The 22,549-nt window shown below is 37.8% G+C and overlaps 1 protein-coding gene across 2 annotated transcripts; it reads left to right on the forward strand.

The window, feature by feature from the left end:
- Window positions 1-252: 252 nt before the first annotated feature.
- On the forward strand, window positions 253-20,186 carry LOC142337415 (uncharacterized). Of its 2 annotated transcripts, XM_075386617.1 has the most exons (6): window positions 253-410; window positions 1,056-1,218; window positions 12,154-12,292; window positions 12,498-12,699; window positions 17,766-17,896; window positions 19,917-20,186. In XM_075386617.1, the coding sequence occupies exons 2-6, from the start codon at window positions 1,061-1,063 to the stop codon at window positions 20,118-20,120; spliced, it is 834 nt and encodes a 277-aa protein (XP_075242732.1). In that variant the 5' UTR covers window positions 253-410; window positions 1,056-1,060; the 3' UTR covers window positions 20,121-20,186. The 2 variants fall into 2 exon arrangements, with proteins under 2 accessions (XP_075242732.1, XP_075242730.1); XM_075386615.1 differs by lacking the exon at window positions 253-410 and having other exon boundaries at window positions 938-1,218.
- Window positions 20,187-22,549: the final 2,363 nt, after the last annotated feature.

Genomic DNA, 22,549 nt, shown 5'->3' on the forward strand with positions numbered 1-22,549 from the left:
ATTGAGGACTTTCTTATCAAGCACTTACCTCAGACACCATCCAGTTTCAGGAGTTGATTGAATTTGTAAGTCACATGTACTAAATTGCCAATCTAATCCGCACATATTATTGCGAGGGAGTTCTCTCAAAATAACACCTATTTTTGCGTTCTAAGATTTTTTGCAGAGGTCTGGCATCATTTTAAAAATTGCACTTCCGTGTTTCAACTCGTAAGCGCGTTTTGTTTCTTAATTTTACTCGTGCACGTGTCTTTTTGAGGACTTGAATTTACTATCAACTCAACAGAAACACAAGTAAACACAGTTTTTTAAGAGTTGTTTCAAATGGATATCAATTCTCTGCTGCCCTGTTGTCCTTACGACTGTCCCACTAAAGAGCTTCTCGCATCCATTGGACTATTAGGAGGAACGTGTTAATTCTCCATCATTTCCCGCCCCAGCCACCGCACCCAAATTTTCAGGCCGTGAGGTGGCGACTTTGTGAAAAGGGAATCTTTTCCGCTTGTGCCCTTATATTAAATCGTTATGTAATTTATGGTGTGCATGGGAGGTGCAAATAAACACTCTCAAAGCTGCTGCTCGGGGGGTACTAACGGAAAAGATCCTCACTTCACAACCAATTACACAATATATGAAAAAACTGGATCTTTTCCGTTTGTGCCCCCCTCCCTTAGCTTAGTGGGTGCATATTGTTTGCACCCCCCTGACGCACGTGCAATTTTTAGATAATAATTTACCATGTAGTGACACGTGCTCTGTATCTGGGGGAGGGGGGGGGCATAACGTACTGGGGGCTCAAACGGAAAAGATCCAAAAAATTAATATTAAAACACAAAAATTATCCCGTCGAGAAGTATGAAAAGTACGATCTTCTCTGTTTGTGCCCCCCCCCAGCTTGGGAGTGTTAGTGGATGCATATTATTTGCAACCATCAAGCGCACTTGCTATAATGAAAAAAAGTGAAAACATCCCCGAAACGACCCCATATTTCGGCACTAAGGGAAAGAGTATGGGTTCTCCACTTTCCTCACTAAATCGTTGTCACTGAGAGCAAGGAGTGATGACGTCACAGTGCAATCCTATCTACTTCGAACCCAAAGAGACACTGTATCCTTTTTATGAACCCTTTAGGGAAAGTTATCATCCGAAGTTGATGGATTGCAACAACCAATGTCAAGTGCAACGACATGGAGGATTGCCAGCTGCCAACGACCCCTTGTTAGATTTTTATGATGTTTCCGTTTTTGACCCCCCCCCCTCCCAGCTTAGTTTGTTGCTTATTATTTGCACCCTCCTAGCCAATATATATTACCGCATGATGATTCAATCACTGTGATGATATAACACTTGCGCTTGGTGTACAAACATTTTACACCCACCAAGCTGCGCGGGGGGGGGGGGGGGGAGCAATCTGAAAAGATCCAACGATGTAGTATTTATAAGTTTAAACATAAATTGGATTTAGTGCCCAGACATGCATGTGAAGTTTCGAGGGGGGCTAGGATTTATGTTCCAATTTATTTAGAACGAAAGGGTAAAAGTCGGTTTGGAAAAAAACTCACACCGAAAAAACCACATAATTTTGGATACAAATTAAACCACCATGGAAATAAACTCCTACTTGATATTTAAAGCATTTAGCGCGTTTGGCCAGGTCTCGCGAGCCATGGCCATGCCTAAGCGGCTTGATATGAAACTATCACAACCGAACAAATTATCACGACCAAAATTCAAATTTAAAATGGGGTTTGTTGGGTTATGGGTTTTCGCAAGCGGAATAAAAAGCGTTTTTAACTGAGTAGAAAAATTAATTTCTCAAAATGAGAGAATAACAAGAATATTTTACAGTAGAACTTAGAGATTTACAGGAGAGATCTGATTAATAGATCAAGATGGTGATTTGATTTTGGGGATGAAAAAAAAAGGCTCAAAAATCAGCTGTATATATACCCATTATCAGCGCGGGAAAGTCAAGATACAAAACTATTCTTAGCGCCATTATTAACAGTGTGGGTCGCAAGGGTTACCCAATATGGTTTGCTTCTGCAAATTTCCCAAAAATCAGTCGCAGGGGGTACCATAGATAGTATGCATTTTCACTTTTCTAAGAATTCGTTCACATTTCCGGTGGTATCATAATCATTCAATACATGCTGGGAAGATTTTACATCAAGTAATCTCACTCTAAAATTAGTTATCTAGATTCACCAATTTGAACCGAATATTGATTCTGAGCACCATTTCTTGACGATTCATTTATATAAATTCTCTGATCAAAATCAGTTTGCTTTTGTCTTTCTAATCTGGTAAGTTAAAGTTTCGTTCTAATTCTCACTAAGTTTAAGACTACAGTTTGGTCAATATTCTAACACCTCCACTCAGACTTGAGCTGATTGCGTAGAGTCTGTTCCCATCAAAACAGTTCTGAATGTTTCCACCTTCGATACGGGTTAAGATTTCGTGAAGATGTCGGCTGCCATTTTGTCAGTAGGAACGTAATAAATTGAAATAGTGCCATCTTCCGTCTTGTCCCGAAAGAAGTGAAATTTTGTCTCAATGTGTTTGCTCCTCTTGCGCATGACTGGGTTTTGGCACAATTTAATACAACTCTGGTTGTCCTCTCCAATTGCTATTGGATGTTTCTGCTGGATGCCGAAATAGTCTAGAAGTTGTTTCAGATACAATGCTTCTTGAAATGCTACTGCAATGCCCTGATATTCTGCTTCTGATGAAGAAAGAGCAACTGTGGCCTGCTTTTTGACATCCCAGCTGAGTGCTGCGCCACGTCCGTTGAGCTTGAAGTAGTAGCCCGTCGTTGATTTTCTGTCGTTCACGTCACAAGATCATCAGATCATAACTAGCTTCTTTTGTGTAAGTAAGTTTTAAATCTTTTGAACCTTGAAGATATCGCAGAAGTCTTTTTCCGCACATCCAAAGCTGATTGGTAGGTGCATTCATGTGTCTGAACAAAATGTTGACTGTGAACATGATGTCTGGCCTCGTCTGTTTGAACAGATACAGAAGTGATCTAACCAAGCTTCTGTAGATCCTCTGGTCCACTTCTTCGTCTCCGTTCTGTGCCGTCTGAAGTTTCAAATTCAAATCAGCTGGAGTTCTTGAGGGTTTGCCTTGATTCATTAGAGACCGCTCAAGCATTTTTTCTATGTAGCGTTCTTGGTCGACTTTGACTTTGCCCTCTTCTCCTCTGATTCTTAGACCCAGAAACCAGTGTAATATCCCTCTGTCTTCCATGTGAAATGCTGCTTCGAGTGCCTTTCTGACATCGGAGATCACTGTCATGCTTCTTCATGCCACTATGATGTCGTCAACCAAGACCAAGATGAAGGTGTGACCCTCTGTCTCTGCTCTTGCGAACAAGCAATGGTCATTTCTGCTTCTGGTGATCCCCTGTCTCAGTAGAAAGTTTGCCAGTTCCTTATACCTTATACCAGTTGTTAGCTGCCTGTTTCAAACCATAAATTGATTTATTCATTCGGCATACTAACTTCTCTCCATTTGATTCTTGTTTTACAAACTCCTGTGGCTGTTCCAGATACACTTCTTCCTCTATTGGTGAGTGCAGGAAAGCCGTCTTGACATGAAACTGGTGCATCGCATGGCCCTGCTTCGCTGATAGTTGAAGTAGAATCCTGAATGTCTCTGGTTTACAGGTGGGCGCAAAAGTTTCAAAGTAGTCCAGTCTTTCAACCTGTTTGAAGCCTTTCACCACATAGCGTGCTTTGTATTTGTCCACTTGACCACTGGGTGCCAATTTCACTTTGTAGACCCATTTGCCCGGTACGACGTCCCTGTCTGTGGGTGGTCTCACTAGGTTCCAAGTCTCGTTGTCTTGGAGTGCCTTGACCTCGTTTTTTATTGTCCGTTGCCACTGGTCCCAATCGTCACTTTGCTTGGCTTTGTAGACTGTTTTGGGTTCCACACAGTTACCCTCAGTCACAACAAGATGGGTCCTGACTTCTCCAAAAAATTTCCGAACATTCCCTGCTCGTGTCCCTCGTCTGGCTCTTCCCTGTCCGCTTGCTCCAGTGCCTCATCAAAGAAGCCAACTGTCCGTGAGAAATTCTCCGTTTCACTGTCTTCTTGTGACTCCGAGTCTCTGAGACTCTCTCTCGTTGCAGTAGATTCTTCATCCAGTGCTGCTTCCTCAACATCTGAGGCATCTGAGGCATCTCAGTGTCGTTTCTTGAGTGTTCACGCTCTATGCGTCATGCCACTCCTCCTTTTAGATGTGAACTGCTCCTCTTTGATGCCATCGTTTTGATGACCATCATCTGGGTACCAGATCCCCAGTTGCTTTGACTCCTCATCTAGTAGGTCGGGAGTCTCTGTGTTGTCAGGGATTGAGCCCACTTCGGACTAATTGACGATCACATCTCGAACTGCCACAACCTTGTGTGCGTTGGGTACTTACAACAGGTATCCGTTGTCTTCTTCAGTGTAATCCACAAACTTTCCTTCCAGTGCCTTGGTTTCAAGTTTGATGACATCTCTCTCCCGCTTCTTCATGAAGACTCTGCAAACAAAAATAGATAGTTTACTAATTGAAAGTTTAGGTTTTTAACCCCGCATCAGCTCTGCTGGGCTTTTTTCTTCTCCTCGTCTCACAACCAAGTTCCTGATCCTTGTTGCATGGAGAATTGCTGCTCCCCACATCATCTTGGGAAGACCCGAGTCAAGGAGCAAGCCTCTTGCCATCTCCAGCAGTTTCCTGTTGCACCTATCAGCTAACCCGTTCTGTTGTGGAGTCTCTGGTATGGTCTTCTCCTGTAGAATGCCTGCATCTAAACAGTACATCTTGAACGGCTCTAAAAGAAACTTCTTCCCATTGTCTTGTCTCAGCTTCTTGGGCGTCCCCACACTGAGAACAAACTTCTTCAGGCTGGCCAGTGCTTCACTCTTTGCCTTAAGCAAGTCCACAAACACAAACTTCGTGTAATGGTCTGCAAACACATTGCAGAACCGGAACCCTGACATTGACTCTACTCTGAAAGGTACCATCACGTCTGTGAACACCCTCTCCAGCTTCTCTTCTGCTTGGGTCTCTGCCACTCTTGGTACTGGAGTCTTTGTGATCTTGGCCAATGCGCACACATTGCATACATCATCGAGTTCCCACACTGTCTCTGGTGCATTACTGACCAAATCCGCTGGATTCAAATGACCCAATCGTCTCTGCCAATTTCTTGCAATTCAAGATGAGTTTCACGCTGTTGGAACTCATCTTGAATTCTAGAACGCTGCAGGGAAAGTGAAACAAATTGTTTTCTTGTGTTAGTTTTACCCGAGCTCCCTTCTAGAGTTTCATGCAGCTATTTTTTTTCTCGAAAGTAAAGATATGTCCCCACTCCTTGCATCTTGAGACTGATAAGAGGTTTGAAGAATAGTCCGGCACACAAAAAAAATTTTTAATCCGCTTTGGAATTCCCCTTTGTTTGAGGTTATGCTGATCCTCACACAGCCTCTGCCCACCACTCTGGAGGCCTCTCAGTGGGAATTTTTGACCCTTGATTGAATGGACAAAAAGTCCAGGAACGCACCGATGTTCATCACTATGTGATCTGTACAACCACTGTCCACTAGCATGCCTGCTGTCTTCCACTGGTTAAGAGCTGCCCAGGATTCCTCGTCTGGTGAAGCCAATGTTGGACCCATTGCCACTGACTCATGTTTGCCTCCATCTCTTTGTCTCCTGCATGGCCTGTCTAATTGACTTCTCTCAACACACTTGCTGCATTGTGTTGTCTCCTTCCTCCTGCAGTCCTTGGCAAAGTGTCCGTGGATCCCACACACAAAGCAGTTTCCTTTCTTGGGTCCCTTCTTGAATTCACTCTTCACTGCCAGTGCCACAGAACCACTTTGTCCCTTGTGCCTCTGTGCTGTGCTCTCATGGAAGTTCTGCAGCGTTTTCATCAATTCTATGAAGTTCGTTGCCTGGTTGAAGCTTTCCTGTATAACAAAACTTTCATACCTCATTGGCAGACCATTGAGGACCAAGGCGTTGAAGAGTGTTTTTGAGACTGCTTCTTGTAGCCTTGTGAGCAACTCCTGCTCTCTGATGAAGAAGCTATCCAAATCCTCAGCCTCCTAGAGCTGCAGTCGAGCAAGCTGTGCCACCAAGGTCACCACAGTCGGCGTCACCACACTCTGAAATCTCTCTTGCAAAAGCTTCCAAGCCTTTGCTCCATCTCCGATATGGTCATCTCCCACACAGCCACGTCTCATCAGCATGAGAGTTGTTGCATCTAGAGTCAGTGCCAGATGGCACCACACATTGTTCCGTTTCTCCTTGATGTCTGCAACTTCCTTCTCATATGCATCCTTCAGCACCTTGTGGTTCTTTTCATCATTGCTTGCCCCATTGGCTAGTGGTGCAGGCTCATTGGGTTGCTCCTCTGTCCCAAGTAGTGATTTGTAGAGTCCCTTCGTCTGCATCATTGCCACAAATCTTGTGCTCCAGATTGGAAAGTCCTGTGCCTTTCCTGTGTAAGTCAGCAGCTTCACTGTCTGTTGATCCATCGTAGTCTGAGCAGGCAAAACAGTTGTGAAAAGAAAAGGCACTAAGCAGAAAAGGACTATGACTGTCAACAACAAAATAGTTTTGTTTTAAAAATTAGTTTTACGACTTAGAAAATTGCTGGGCCCATAACCTGCTGGGTTATGGGTTTTCGCAAGCGGAATAAAAAGCGTTTTTAACTAAGTAGAAAAATAATTTCTCAAAATGAGAGAATAACAAGAATGATATTTTAAATTAGAATTTAGAGATTTACAGGAGAGATCTGATTATTAGATCAAGATGGTGATTTGATTTTGGGGATGAAAAAAGCTCCATAAATCAGCTTTATATATATACCCATTATCAGCGCGGGAAAGTCAAGATACAAATTTAATCTTAGCACCATGATTAGCAGTGTGGGTCGCATGGGTTCCTCAATATGGTCTGCTTCGGCAAATTTCCCAAAAATCAGTCGCATGGGGGTACCATAGATGGTATGCATTTACAGTTTTCTAAGAATTCGTTCACATTTCCTGTGGTATCATAATCATTCAATACATGCTGGGAAGAATTTACATCAAGTAATCTCACTCTAAAATTAGTAATTTGGGTTACCCAATTTGAACCGAATATTGATTCTAAGCGCCATTTCTTGACGATTCATTTATATAAAATCTCTGATCAAAATCAAGTTGCTTTTGTCTTTCTAATCTGGTAAGTTAAACTTTCTTTCTTATTCTAACTAAATTTAAGACTATAGTTTGATCAGTATTCTAACAGGGATTATTTCGATGGGGGTTTATTTAATATCAAAAATTATGCGTTTTTTTCGTGAGGTTTCTTCCTAGACCCTGTAAAAGTACACCAAGATACACCCCAGAGTTTGGAAATCAGAGGACATTTTGATACACTAGGTGAACTCCTTTGTCTTTTCCATTTGTGCCCCCAGCTTAGTTGGTACATATTATTTGTACACCCCAAACGCGTTTGCCCTATTTTACATAATGATTTACCATGTAATGACACGTGCACTGTAACGTGGGGAGCATAACCTACCGGTCGGGCACAAACGGGATAGATCCGAATTTTTTTGTTCTTCCAGCCGATTGTGCTATACTCAAATATTTTTTTTTGGGGGGGCTATAACTAATAAACTGGGGCTGCCAACTATAGTAAGATTGCTCCAATGTTTTGACCACGTTTTCGGCCCTAACTATGAGACCCGTGCCACTAACTTTGGAACAAAAAATTAGCAAAAACTTTTATTGGATGCAAAATTGTGTATAGCACGTCTGCTTCTTGTGCATTTTTTTAAGTTAAACGAGAAAACGAGATGCGAATAAGAAAGCATATGCGCAATGCTTGCTACAATAAAAACAACAATCACTCACAATTAGCATATGGGACATTTCTGGGAGATTAAATAATGGTTACGTGACTCTGCTTGAGGTCACTGAGAACTTCTGGCGTTTATCGAGAACCGCGAAGCGGTTCGAGATTTAATGTCAAAATTTCGAAATGACTTCTGCAGAGTCACATAACCATTTTTAATCAATACCTGTTGCGATAATAGCAGTTAAATATACTGCCAGTGTAAAAAATTTTAATGCCCGATCCGATCGCAACTGGAAAAACACCTCATTATTAGACTACGTGTTTATCACACTCTTTTGTCGCCACTGTTACAAAATAACTAGTGGCGATAAAAGAGTGGTTATAAACTCGAAGTCTAATGATGGAAACAGTTTGACAAACTTGTAGTCCAAAAAAACGTATGTGGCGTGTGTGGTGTGTGGTGTGGGTGGTGTGTGTGCGTATGTGTGTGCGTGCGTGAATGTGTGTGTAAGTGTTTGTGTGTGTGTGTGTGTGCATGTGTGTAGTGTGTGTGTGTGATGTGTGTGTGTGTGTGGTGTGTGGATGGGTGTGTGTGCGTGTGTGTGTGTGTGTGTGGTGGGGGGAGTATTGAGTTTAATAACTTTTTAGTCGAGGACACTAATAATACCACACTAATTCTTGATATGTCAATCTTGTTTGGAATACTGAAAAAATTAGTCGTCCTGTTTAAAAAAAGTGAAATGGAAAACAAAAATTGGTGAAGAAGGTTAGCACTGCGTGCGTGAGAAACACCATAACTTCTTTCATCATTAGCAATGATATTTGCGCAACCTTAGTTGTCAACATGAAGTTCGGTCCATCAATATTTCTAGATTTCAACTCGTCGTAATAGAGCCCAGATGCCGACCATATTATCGAATATTTGGTTTGCTTCGCCAAATCATTTAACAAATTGACGAGCTTCGAGATTTCGGTGTGTGTGTGTGTGTGTGTGTTTGTCCGTGTGTTTGCGTATGTGTGTGCGTGCTTGCGTGAGTATCCGTGTGTGTGTGTGTGTGTGTGTGTGCTTGTGTGCGTGTGTGTGTAAGTGTGTGTGTGTGTGTGCGTGTTTGTGTGCGTGTGTGTGTGTTCGTGTGGGTGTGTGTATGTGTGTGTGCGTATGTGTGCGTATGTGTGCGTGTGTGTGTGTGCGTGTGTGTGTGCGCGTTTGCGTGTGCGTGCATGTGTGTGTGTGTGCGTATGTGTGCGTGTGCGTGTGTGTGTGTGAGTGTGTGTGTGTGTGTGTGTGCGTGTGTCAAAATGGGTCTGTGCGTGTGTGCGTGCGTGTGTGTGTGTGTTTGTGCGCGTGTTCGCGTGTTTTTTCGTGTGTATGTGTGTGCGTGTGTGCGTGTGGGTGTGTGTGCGTGTGTGTGTGCGTGCGTGCGTGTGTGTGTGTATGTGTGTGTGTGTGCGTGTGTGTGTGTGTGTGTTTGTGTGAGTGTGTGTGTGCGCGCGTTTGTGTTTGTGTGTGCGTGTGAGTCTGCTTGCTGTGTGTGTGTGTGTGTGTGTGTGGGGGGGGGGGGAGGGAGAAGGGGGAGGGGGCCCATGAGGACAAAACGAAGAACAGATCCGAAGAAATGTCACTTACCTTTGAAAATGTAATGTCCACAAAAAATAAAACAGAAAAACCAATAGAAATGTGTTCAATTTTGAAATGATCGCAACAGGTGTTGATGAAAACAATTACCACACGGTTGTTATCGCCCTCGAACTTATAATAACCCCTAGGCTTTGCCTCGGAGTTCGATAATTTCTCGGCGGCGATATTAACCGTGTGGTAGTATTCATAAAACAAGCACTGTGCAAGTTTAGTCGGAAGCTTTGCGGAAGTGATTTTAACCGATTGAACAATCAAAATAGGAGTTTTCGTCCGATTGATGAAAAGGAGAATCACTTTCGCAGACAAATGGCTCTTTTTATCCAAAGCACTATAGGAACAAAACAATTTCCCAATTTCGTTGTCCTTTGGTTTTTCTCTTTGATATATAAAAAAGAGCCAAATCTCCCTGAAAAAGAATGACTTATGATGATTCCATTCTTGCAAATACAACATGTGACAAGATTCGATGGTTGGAGAATCTGTGGAAACGATGGGTTCAAGTTAAGGAAGGGAAGATCCAGAATTTTTTGGGACATCTATGGATATGATTTTCGCGAGGAGTCTTGACCTAGCCGACCAATACCTTTATCAATTCATACCAGGGATTTTTTTCCGTTTCTCCATCCCCCAGGGGTTTTTCCGTTATTGCGATACCTCCCCCCCCAAACCCGCACCCGTATTCTCATCCTCCTGTAAACCCATAACAGCACAATTAACAAAATATAAAGAAAAATCCAAATTGGAAATCCTGTTAGGGGAAAAAATATATGCACCAGCAAGCAGTGGCAAAAAACGGAAAGAAAACCTTCTCAGGAAATTCGAGCAGTAAAAGGGGAAGAATATCAACCAAGCACTTTCCAACATTTCAATGATTTTTCAAATTTATATCAAAGAACGTGTCGATAACACAATGAAAATAATGGAGGACAACGATTTTCATGGTTTTCGTATCAAATACGTTTTTATTTAGAGCTCTATTTAATAACTGTACAATTAATTTTATATAAAAAACACTTTTTAGAGTTTTTGGAGTCAATTTTAAAAAAAATCAACTTCTGGCTAAGTATATAAGAACTTCTGGCGTTTCAACTTCTGGCTAAGTATATAGGAACTTCTGGCATTTCATTTTCTGGCACTCGCGACTTTCGGCATTGTTAAACTTGCACGTGCGTGTTTAAATGAGATTTATACTCCTTGATTACGCTAAGCATTTAATGGCTCGGGCAATCAACGTATTTTTTTGTCTAATGAGGCCCGAATTTTATTCTAAAAAGGCTGCACGAATTGGGGGCAGTTTTAGCTGTTAAGACTAACACAAAAAATTTGATATTATTGAGTACAACTGACTTTCCTAATTCATCTTTATTAGAGTTCATAATAGAACATCAAAACTTGACAATGAGAAAACTATCAAAGCACCATACTGTTTTTATGGACGATTTAGATAATATAAGGTGCCAAAAGAGCGGTACACTAATTTGCGCTCTTTAGTGATGCTTTAAAAAGATGTTTCAAAAGATTCAAGAAGGCTCGCTCGCCTGAAAGCATCCGATTGGTGCATAACTGTTTTCTCCGCTACAATGAAGGGATCTATTCTGTCCCCCCCCCCCCCCCCCAGCTTAGTGAGCATAAATTTTTTATGACCCCCAGGCGCACGTGCTATTTTCTTACATAGTAACGTGCTATATAACAACATATAATTTGTAACTGGGGGTCATAAAAAACACTGGGTGGGGAACAGAATAGATCTGAAACTTGCAGAAGTACAGTCAGACAAATTGAGCTTTGAAAAGCATCAACTAAAATTTTTATGCGTGGGTTTTCGTGGGTCTTAACCCTACTAAACACAGGGAAAACTTAGAAGAATAACTCCCCTGGAAAATCGGAACAAAATTGATGCATAAGTTGAGATTCTTGAAGAATTAGTTTTGCTAAGTAAATGTTATCTGCACTCAGGCATGAAAAATGTATGCAAATAAAAGACCGAAGGCGTCATTTACTACCACTAATATTTATGACAAGACTGTGTCGACCATGAGTAAATGTAAATCATTACACCGCCAAAGCAAACCTGAATTACCTCGGTCACATTTGACACATGCGATACAATTACGTGTATAATTAGTTTCAAACCAGCGAAATATAGTAACACATACTGTAGAGTTCAATATGGTAGAATTTGGTTAAAAAATTGTGGAATGGAGTTAAGTTACGCCATTCCACAAAATTAGGAAAATCCATTTTTGCGGAATTCAGGCTCCAAAGGATATATAGCCTGAATACTGCAATTTAACGTCATCGATTTGCACGAGGGCAAAATTAGCCAAATGCATTTCAGGTCTGTCTCTGCGGTGTAATGATTTATCGTGCATATTTGGCATGAAAAGTACAGATTTTGCCTCCGAATGTTTTTGCACCTCCACCCTTACCCCTCCGACCTCTGAAGACCTTACCCAGTCTGAGGTCCCGGACTGAAATTCGATGTGTCCAGACCGAAAAGAACGTGTGTGTGTGTGTGTGTGTGTGTGTGGGGGGGGGGGGGGGGGGTAGTGCGTTCAAAATTGAACGAAAGTATGGACAGAGACCATTTTGAAAGCACGATATATCCATGCACGATATTTTTAAGACCCAATAGGATGAAGTGGTCTGAAAGTAATTTATTTAGGTTGCAGTGGGCTGAGAACAACCTTTGGGGCGAAAGTCGATCCTTCGCCCATTCATTTATTCCTTCATTTGAACACGCGCCTTACAACCATCGAATTGCGAACCACAATGGACAAAGTGACTCGTGTCTGCCGAGATATGTGTCTGCATTTGGAGCTATTTTTTTTAAAATTGAATCCCCCCGAACAAAATATAGCAATACTTGATATTTAAAGTATTATGAAAATTGATGATCTGTTTGTTTATGAACATCTATAATTTTCAACTTCCAATTGATGAAACCCTCGATTTAAAAACATTACATTTTATAGAAAGTGCATTTATCTCCTAACGCTTGACTAAAAGGAATCACAGCCGCCCATTTCCAACAAGATCAGCAACCAATTGCCATCATCTCTCCAACTTCGACCCCCTTCCTCTTTCAACGACTTTTATCCGAAGACTACGCACTGTTTTCTAGACAGTCCAGTTTACTCTCCCAATTATGGGTGCACACTGTTTGGACAGCCAGACCCATTTGCAACTGATAAATGCGGATTCGTAGATGGTGTAGCCAAATATTGCGACTGAAATCTAATGGATTTTGCGCTCTTTCTGGTGTAAAATCACTCATTTTTTTTCTCGTTTTATGAATAATTACACATAACAATGTAAAAAATACATTGCTATGTATTCATTCGTCAATTCTACCTAATCAAATACGCTATTGTTTAGTAAACCTCAAAATCTGCAAATTTAATTAAACAATTTATATGAATTCTAATATTTATTTTGTCACCTTTTATGCGCAACAAGAAAACTAAAACTAGAAATATATAAGTCGAATTTTTTTATCATCAGTATTTTTTTGGATGTACCTGCGCAAAAATTGCATCCCAGAACCAATTTTTGTTAACTAGAACAGTCAGAAAACAATTCTGCTCCTCATTAAATTATACTCATGAATATAATTTTTAAAACAGAAAAATAGTAAATTTGATCACGTAAAAATATTGACGATTGTCTCCTAAGATGCTGACGTTATGAGCGCGTGAAAATTCGTTCGACACGTTGTCAAAAAAATTATCGACAAAACTTTGCAGAGAGAGCAGCGCCGAGAACGTCAACAATTTTTTTCAAAAAACTTCAAAAAACGAGGACCTAAGTTTAATCCCTCCCAAATGAATTTGATCCCAAAAAATAATCTCAAGTATTCCGAGACAAAACATTCCCGTTGAAAAGAATCCAGAATAACAAAAGTTTAAAAGGGAAAAGAGCATAATTGAGAGAAATTCGTGATAAAGCATATACTCAAGGGAGATTATGTTGAAACAAGGAGGCTCGTTAATGTGCGTTTGCACATGATGTTCCGACTCGAGCTCATCTACATTTTTGACCTAATTGTCAACCAAATGGAGAGCTGACAAAAATAGATGTTTCAGTTCAAAAAAGATGTTCTAAAACCTAACTACTAATTGAATTACATAATGCCATGCTTCATTACGGCGCTCAAGAGATATGCCACTAAGAAGACTACGAGAAAAAACAACAAAAAACCAGCAAAAACAAAAATTTCACGGAAGCAACCCAATATCAAAATTTAAAAGCGCCTTATAAACAACGTCAGAAGGCAATCAGATAAAATATTAAATGCACAATTTTAGTTTTTTCTAACTCTACAGCAGATTTATGTTTTCCTCAATGAGACTAGGTAACAAGTCGACAAAAAGAAAAAATAAGGTTAAAATCAAAAATCAATCAACATTTTTTAAAGCAAATAATTACAAAATTCTAAAAACTTTATTTTATAACAAAATAATTCGACATAAATTTAGTAAAAACTTATTATGAAACTATTGGGACCTGATTTTGATTAGACTAAGCCATAGGAACGGGCTAAAGAAAAAGAAAATCTCAAAAAATTACGAACAGTTTGCAAAAACACAAATTACGAAGATATTTAAATCATTAGCTATTATCTGAATATTTTTACTTTTTATCTCAGTTTTTTTTACTAATTCAGCTAAAAAATTATACTGAAAGAATAAATAAGTTCAATTGGGCCACATTTGAAAATAATTGGGATCTGTTATTACCTGAATGTGCTAAAAGAAGAGAAAAAGAAAATCGAAAACACCACTCACAAAATTCTTACGAAATACGCATAATGTCCACCAATCGAAACATCAATAATTTTTGAGATTCAAGAAATTGGATGGGACCTCTCAATGACGAGAATAAGTTACGAGTTGACGAACGGAACAAGAAAAACTGAAAAACCTTTGAAAATTTATAATATCATAACTTTTGAGACTATTCGCTATAATGATAGCTTCGGGTAACATCATTCATTAAGTTGTCAATTACAAATTTTTGAGAACGGTCAGCATTTTACGGCTACCTAAAGATTAAAAACAGCAAATTCAAAAAAATTAAGTGAGTAAATATTTCGAAGCCATTAGAGAATAAGCTTCTCAGTAAAAAATTTTGTATTTTCATGTTTTTTAACAGCAATGGAATTGTTTTTATTCTGACAAAAAATCACTTGAAAAACAACAAATGTAAACAAATATTTTATAACCACGAAGTTTTTGAGAAAACCCCTGTATCCAAGCCAATAAATTCAATAGCTTTCAACGGAATTAATTAAACACGCTAAATTATGCCTCGATGTGACAACAAAGATTTTTGTATATGAAAATCATCAATAAGAAATGTCAAAGACTACGAAAACAACAACAAATAGAGGCGAAATCCAAAATTCAGTAGAAAAGTACCAGAAGAAGGTGTCGAAGCCATTTTAACCATAAATTTTTCTCTGAATTTCGTTCTAGGTTCCATTGAACGTCTTATCCAAACCAACGGGAACTATCATTTTTAGGATAATGTAAAAAGATTTCGAAAGGAACGAAAACTAAGAAAGAAAGTATCCAAAATTTTAAAACAAAATAATTCAAAAACTCGTGCATCGAAGTAAAAAAAACAATAGTTAAAAGAAAAAAACGCTTAATAGATAATGTTTTGCTGGATTAAAAACGAAAGGTGTTCTGTCATTACTGAGACGGAATTACAGTTCATGAAAATAAATTGAAGATTGATTAATGTTCTTAAAAATTTTCAAAAATTTTTTTAAAGATTTAACAGCCATTAAATTCAATAGCTTTCAACGGAAGCAAACATATACGCGCAGTTATTCCACAATGTAAGTCAAATTAGGTTTGTCATGCAAGGGTAATCAATAAGACATCACAATATGAAATTATGACTATGAAAAAACGTCAAATACTGGGAAAAACCAAAAGTTCTGTCGAAAAGTGCGAGAAGAAAGCGTCGAAGCGATTTAAAGAATAAGTCTTTCTCTGAAAACTTTAGCTATGATCCATTAAATTTTTTCTCTAAGCCATTGGGAGCCAGTAATATTAGGAGAACTGGATAAGATTTCAAAAGGAACCAATAAAACGAAATGTCCAAAAATTAAAGAAAAATGGAAATCGTGTGGCATTGAAATCATATAACCGAAAGTTAGAAGATAAAATCTTCAGCGAGATAAATGTTTGCTGAAAAAGAAGAAAAAGCGGTTTTGTAATTACTGAGACTGACTTACAGTTCACGAAAATTGGCTTAAGATTGATATATGTTCTAAAAACTTTTCAAAAATTTTTTTTAAGTCTTAACAGCCATTAAATTCAAAAATTTTCTAGCGAAGTCATTAAATACGCTCAATTAATCCCCGATGTGGGAATAAAAATGCTTTTCATGCATAGTTAATCATTAAAACATCACAATATGTCTTATGACTATGAAAAAAAACAACAAATAAAGGCAAAACCAAAAATTCTATAGAAAAGTGCAAGAAGAAAGTGTTGAAGCCCTTTAAATCATAAATTTTTTTCCTGAAAACCTTATCTATGATCCATTGAACGTCTTTGTTCAGACAATGGGAGCCATCAATATTGGGATAACGTGATAAGGTTTCAAAAGCAACCAAAAAACGCAATGTCCAAAAACTAAAAAAAAAATCAAATCTTGTGGCATTGAAGTCATATAACCAATAGTTAGGAGATAAAATTGCCAACGAGATTAATTTTGAAAGCAATAGGAAGGGGGGGTCCTGACATTAGTGATACTGACTTGTAGTTCACAAAAATAAGTTTGTGAACTTTCATTCAAAAATATGAAAACTGAGATACGAAACCAAAAAAAAAAACATGAGCGATTCCTTGGCAACAAGTTTTTGTTCATTAGGCTTTATTTGAATGTAAATGAAGTTTGTCATTAACGGAATATCGATATGAAAAGTGAGGAGTCTCTAGGTGAATTGAAAAAAAAAAAACAAAACAATATGCACAATTTTCAAAAAAAAGAGCTCTCAAATAGAATTCGATTTTTTTTGATAGTAAACTTCCCTATGAGATCAGAACTAGTCTTTTTATCACTTTTCATCTATTAGGAATACAAAATTGTTTTGTGGCGCGAAATGTGATTTTTAATTAAAATTTTCATAGAAAAAATGTTAATTCGAACAAAAATTACGGTAAAAGTGAACAAAAGTGAACCCAATATCCCGTGTTCACATGAAACTTTAAACCTCGATAACTCCTCGAAAAAAAACGAAATTAAAAAAAATCTTTTTATTTTCGAGTTCTACGCTGGACCAACTTTTTAATGATACCACTCACATTTTTCTACAATGAATATATCGATCGGCCAAAATTGTCTGAACAAAAAAAAACATTTGAGTATATAGTTCCTCCCCCCCACAAGTGGGGTCGGAACAATGATTCAACTAAAAAATGACAAACTTGGGATACATTAATTGGAACCGTTTTGTCGGTGACTGCTTTGGTGGGTTATTTCGATTGCTGACGGTTGAGAATGTGAACAAAAATGGTGAAAATCAGTGTCGATTACAACCAAGTTTCATACATCGGTAACTCCTCAAAACCCTCAAGTTAAAAGATTCTAGGATTGTCAGGTTTTCTTATGATAAAAACTCATATCTAGCTCAAAGAGTAAATTGAGCGTATGGTTGTTCCCCCGCTAAAGTGGTCGGATCAAAAATACACAGAATTTGTTTGATTCTTGTAAAAATGCGATGACACTGAAAACACTTTGTAAGAGTCCGCTGTGTGGGCTCGGTTAAGTTTGGCGAAGAAAAGACATGTGCAATAAATAATAGATATGACTGCCTAAAAATTTTATGTTTATTATGACATCAAAATTTTGCATATCAGAGGAAAAAACTAGTTACAACTTTCACTTGCAATCAGGAAAGACATTGACAATTTTTCCCGGCGCTTTTTCTCCATCCGATAAATATTAATTTCAAAGGAAACTCTTATCAATGATTTATTTTATGATCATAGAAGACCAGCAAAATATGAACATGATGTCAAAATATTCAGGGTGTTTCATTTTGTTTTAAAAATCCTTCAAAAGTATATCATAGCTTCATTTAAATAAAAAATAGACACACAACCCTGCCCATGCAGTGCTTTCTCTGACGCTTCTCTGAAGCTTGGTCAATCTATCAAGGAAATCCTATGACCGCCCACCCCACTTTAAATTTTGCGGGAGATTTCGAAAATCAACCGAAGAGAATTGACTGTAAAAGTAAGCGCAATATTTGATCAGGCAGTGATGATGTACAAGCCACGATCAGATGTCCGATCACACTGATTCCCCGAACTGCTTGTTTCTGTTCATGCTGCAGTAGCTTCCGCGCCAGGAACAACAGGAATGAACTGTTAGGACTTCCAGTAATTGTAAGTTTAGTTCTTGATTCAAATAAACATAGCACAACCGTTTTTCTAGGGTATTATGTAGGATAGTAAATCTAATTCAGGATGATTCATAGCAAATTAATGTGAAAAATTCAGTGAATTGCGGTAAAAAAAATATTTTCACCAGAAAAATTTTACCTCTTCTATCGTTGATTGCGGTGAATTTTGGCTTTTTTTAGTTTTTACAATTAATGTTTTTCCGCTGTTAGTTCAATTTACTGTAATTCTCAAAACAGCTCGTCTTTCCAGAGCTTCAGTTAATCTAATAGTTAAGAAATATTCAACGAAAGGTCTGGAGCAACTTTCTGAAATTCTTTAAAATGATGAATTGACAGGAATGAAGATGAATTGAAGATCAAATCTTTGCTTCATTTATGCAATATTAATTTGTCACTTTTTTCAAAATTTGAAATTTAAGCATTTTTCTTCAAACAAACCTACTACATTTTTAAATTAATCAATGTGTCTAAACTTTGTATACAATTATTCACAATGCAGAATTTTCACGACAGTTGCCTAAAAGTGAAAACAATTGCTTAAACGCTAAAACAGAAACTGTTTTTCATTTCGAAAGCCGCAAAAATCAGGCTTATGATCGTTTTTCAAACATTACGCTGCTGGAGAACAATTAGTTTGTTATTTTATTTAATATTTTCAATCTGTATTTCATTAGCAAAAAATAATCCATTGGCCAGATGCACAATATCTTTACTTATGTTGCACATAAACGGCTTTAAAACGATTTTAAATAAATGGCTTGAGAGAAAATAAAAAACCTTTTCGTCAATCTCGAAAAAAACTTGGCCCGTAAATATTTTTTTAAATCTTCAGATATCCTCCATTAAAGCAACGGTATGAACTCTGAACTAAGAATTAAACGAAGAACAAAAATTCTGAATTAATTCTAGAGAAGAGTTTTTTGGGAATATACGTTAAGACTTCATGTTATTTATAGTCTGGCCCAAAATTCTTTCTTTTCACGCAAATTTAGCCTTCAGGAAACATAAAAATTGTACCTGCAGATAGTTTTAATCAAGAAGCAAAGGTGTAAATAAATTGAAGGGTCAGGCCAACTGAAACATTTTTATTGAACGCTATGCTGCGTATTAATAAATAGATTTGTTTATTTTTTATTCTAGTTTCTGAATAAACAAATAGTTTACAGATACTTTCAACAGCATAATCAGCATAGATTGTCGTTAATTGATGGTAAACTAAACTGAAAGTTTATTGCTTCAAGTTTTTTTTTTGTTATCAGACAAACTTTATGCCTAATTTTTCAGTCGTGTCTATTGTTTCTTCAACTTATTTTCCGAACAATGTTACTTCTGAAGAACAATGACACAGTTTGTGTCACGCATGTCTCCTAAAATGAGCGGAATTATTCAGATACAAAGCCATGATATTGAATTCATCAACAATTTAATCATAAATTGACATTATTTACCTTCATTTTTTTCAATTTTTTTTTAGTTTGAAATGAGAAGCATCAAAGGCAAAAAAGTTAGTACAATGAATATTTGCTTCAGCAGCCAAATGTTTAACGCTTGAATTTTGAGTTCCCGTTTTTGCATTTTTTTTTCGAAAGATATGCGATAATCATTATTATTTCTCATTATTATTTCCTAAATGAAAGTTTTAAAAATAGAAAATTTTTAACTGAGCCCGAAAAGCACAAAAACCCAACGCAAATGATAAATTTAATAGAATTTGAATAAAAAAGTCCAAAAAAATTATTTTAGTGATCGATTAAATATGGGAAAGTTGTAGTCATAGAACTTTCTTTTATGGCAAAGTTATAGTTTTACCAATCTTTTAAAACTTTTTTTATTTATGAAGTCAATGGTCCATAATATGAAAGTTTTATGATTACAACTTTTTGTCATCCCGGGATATGTCTCACAATAACTTCAAAACAAAGTTTGAGGCATTGTTTTATAAATTAAGATGTTATAGGATCATGATATGTCATCACTTAGTTTCAAATAAAAAATGTTTTTAGGAAGACAGAGATCTCAAAAATTTGCGCGACCCTGTAACCAATAAGACACTGGACAGCTCTTTTGGATACGACTACTTGTTTCGAACAGATGATGGTCGGGACAGGCCAGTAGACTGTCGATGTGTGGGTTCAGTGTGTGTTTGCAGACAGAGGTCAAAAGAGGGCAAAATGAAGAAGTTCAAACTGGGTTTTTCTCTCATCTAAGTATTTGGGGCAGAGTTAACTTTGAATAAAACACTATATTCTCTAAAGCTTTTTTCAATAAAATACTTCAAGCCGATGTTCTTTGCCAAAACTTTCCCAATTTGAAAAGTGAAAACCCAAGCTTAATGTTTAAAATTTGTCATTTAAGATAACAAAAAAAACAATCTTATTGACACACTTTTCAATATATAAAATTGAAAGTTACCCACACTGAGATCCAATAAAACAAGTCTGTCCAGACCGAAGATGAACTCACGAGGGGCGCGCCATGTGTTCCAAATTACATAGAAAAAAATATGAAGGTCTGGAGATGAACGCGCGGAAGTCTGTAGATCAAAGCACAAATGTCTGGACATGAATACACTTAAGTTTGGTCATAACCGCTCGAGTGTCTTGTGATATATCGAGAAGTGACAAACTTAGCAACTTCAGTTAAAACTTCGATTAATAAAGAAAACTTTCTTACCCGATGTTTGGTGAAGTGAAATTTAATAAAGGCTTCTAATTTGAACCGAATCGTCGATTAAAATTTGTTCATACCACAAGTTTAACAATGTATCTAAACCATAAATTTGTGAGATAGATTCGACCTTCCCACCACCAAACTCGATCAGTAACCAACTCTCCGACCCTCCCAGTAGATAGAAATGACATGTTCTCAGGTAGGGAGAACAATGTGTTAAGTGCAAAAAAACTGCACTAGCACATGCCATATACGGCAAGGGGAAAAACTTGTTCACAACTAAGGTGTAAATTAACACATATCAGTTTATCTATATCTAGACGGATCTGTAATTTTTCATGCTGATACGGACTATAAATACCTGTGAAATTTTGTACACTTAGGCCATTTTGAATTCAATTATTAAAATAAAAAATTCTTGTTACTCGTGCTCGAGACCACGACAATGGTGTCCAGACTACCAAACAAACTGACAAACCTTGGATCTGCAGAATGCTGAATCCTGTACTGCGTGGATCATGTATTTTGTTGAGAAATGTCGCGCAGAGAAGAAAGAAGATAAAGTCAACACCGACGGTACGATCGTGGACCTACAGGTAACAAATCTCTTTCTTAGTATATGCGGCCAGGACGCACTTTTTGAACTAAGGAGCCTTATGAGCCCTAAGAAATTATTAGACACTCCTTTTAAAGAGATCAGGCAAGCTATTCAAACTATATTTTCCCTAAAAAGAGAAAAGAAACGGCAGAAAGGGCTAAATTACTGTCCGTTGTCCAAGGCGGTGGAGAATCTGACGACGATTTTCTAGCGCACCTCAGAGAAGAAGCATGTTATTGTGACTTCGAAAAACTTAAAACAGTAACCAACCCTGAGAAGGAGTTGGTAAAAATTAAATTTTTCTCAGGTTTGAGAGACCCTGAGGCCAAATAAGACTATTAGACGGCATTAAAACGAAGCCAACGATGGCTCTGTCAGAAATGACAGAAAGCTTACAGTTCAGAAGTCAAGCAATGGCTTTTGCGAGTTCCTCAACAGGTAATAGACCATTTGTAATAAAAGAAGAAGTGGGATACAACTTCAAAAAGACCTTCAGAAAACCTAGTGAAAAATTCACTGGTAATGAAGGAAATGCTAACTTGTGTAAAAGATGTGGAGGTAAGCCACACAGTAGCCGTGTCCGGTCTTAAACAAGAAATGTAACACCTGTGAAAAGGTGGGGCTTTTTTCAAAAATGTGCAGAAGTAAAATTAAGCCTAAGTCAGGTAAGTCTGACCAGCCCAACAATTTATGCGAAGAAGAGGGTAAGTTGTCTGGTCAAATATCATCTGAAATGGAGATGGGAATGTACTATAAACAGGAAAACGTGTTTAACATGTCGGTGGTATGGGAGTACATTACAATAAAAGACCATAAAATATAAATGCAAGTTGATACCGGTGCTGATAGCACCGTGATATCATCATTGATCTGGACTGAGCTTGGTAAACCTAAGGATGAACTAACATTTTTATAATAAAAAATTCGGACGTGAACGCACTATTTTTTCAGCCTTGTTAGTAACACGGACATCTATCAGATATCGCTCTTATTCAGAGTACACATTCAAGTGGCAGCTTTCAAGGAAGCAATCCAAAGCTCACTGGAGTAAAAAAAGTCGCCAAATGTCGAATGCGTAGATTTGCATATAGTCTTTTGCGTTGTATCTAAAATCGCCATTCAGTTATTAAGTTATAAAAGGGACCTGAAATTGGAAACATTTATGCCTCACAGGCCAAAACAAAGTACATTATATTTAGCCAAAAATAAATTGCAATGATCTCTCTGAAATTTACACATTTTTTTGAAACTCTAGTATCCAATTAAAACATGAGGATGAGAAAAAACAAGGTCGGCCTCCCATTGAATAATTTTCTGTTGAACTCGTTGAGCAATGAATAGGCAAACTTTGTCTTTGAAAAATTTGAC

This window comes from Convolutriloba macropyga, chromosome 4, assembly GCF_964194025.1.
Source record: "Convolutriloba macropyga chromosome 4, txConMacr16.3, whole genome shotgun sequence".
Classification (NCBI taxonomy): Eukaryota; Metazoa; Xenacoelomorpha; order Acoela; family Convolutidae; genus Convolutriloba; species Convolutriloba macropyga.

Bases quoted from the DNA above. Each gene is read 5' to 3' on its own strand.
- LOC142337415 (XM_075386617.1), top strand. From the start codon at position 1,061: ATGACGTCACAGTGCAATCCTATCTACTTCGAACCCAAAGAGACACTG. The intron at 1,219-12,153 runs GTTAGATTTTTA...TAATTTATTTAG, and splicing joins CCAGCTGCCAACGACCCCTT to GTTGCAGTGGGCTGAGAACA. The intron at 17,897-19,916 runs GTAAGTTTAGTT...AAATGTTTTTAG, and splicing joins TGTTAGGACTTCCAGTAATT to GAAGACAGAGATCTCAAAAA.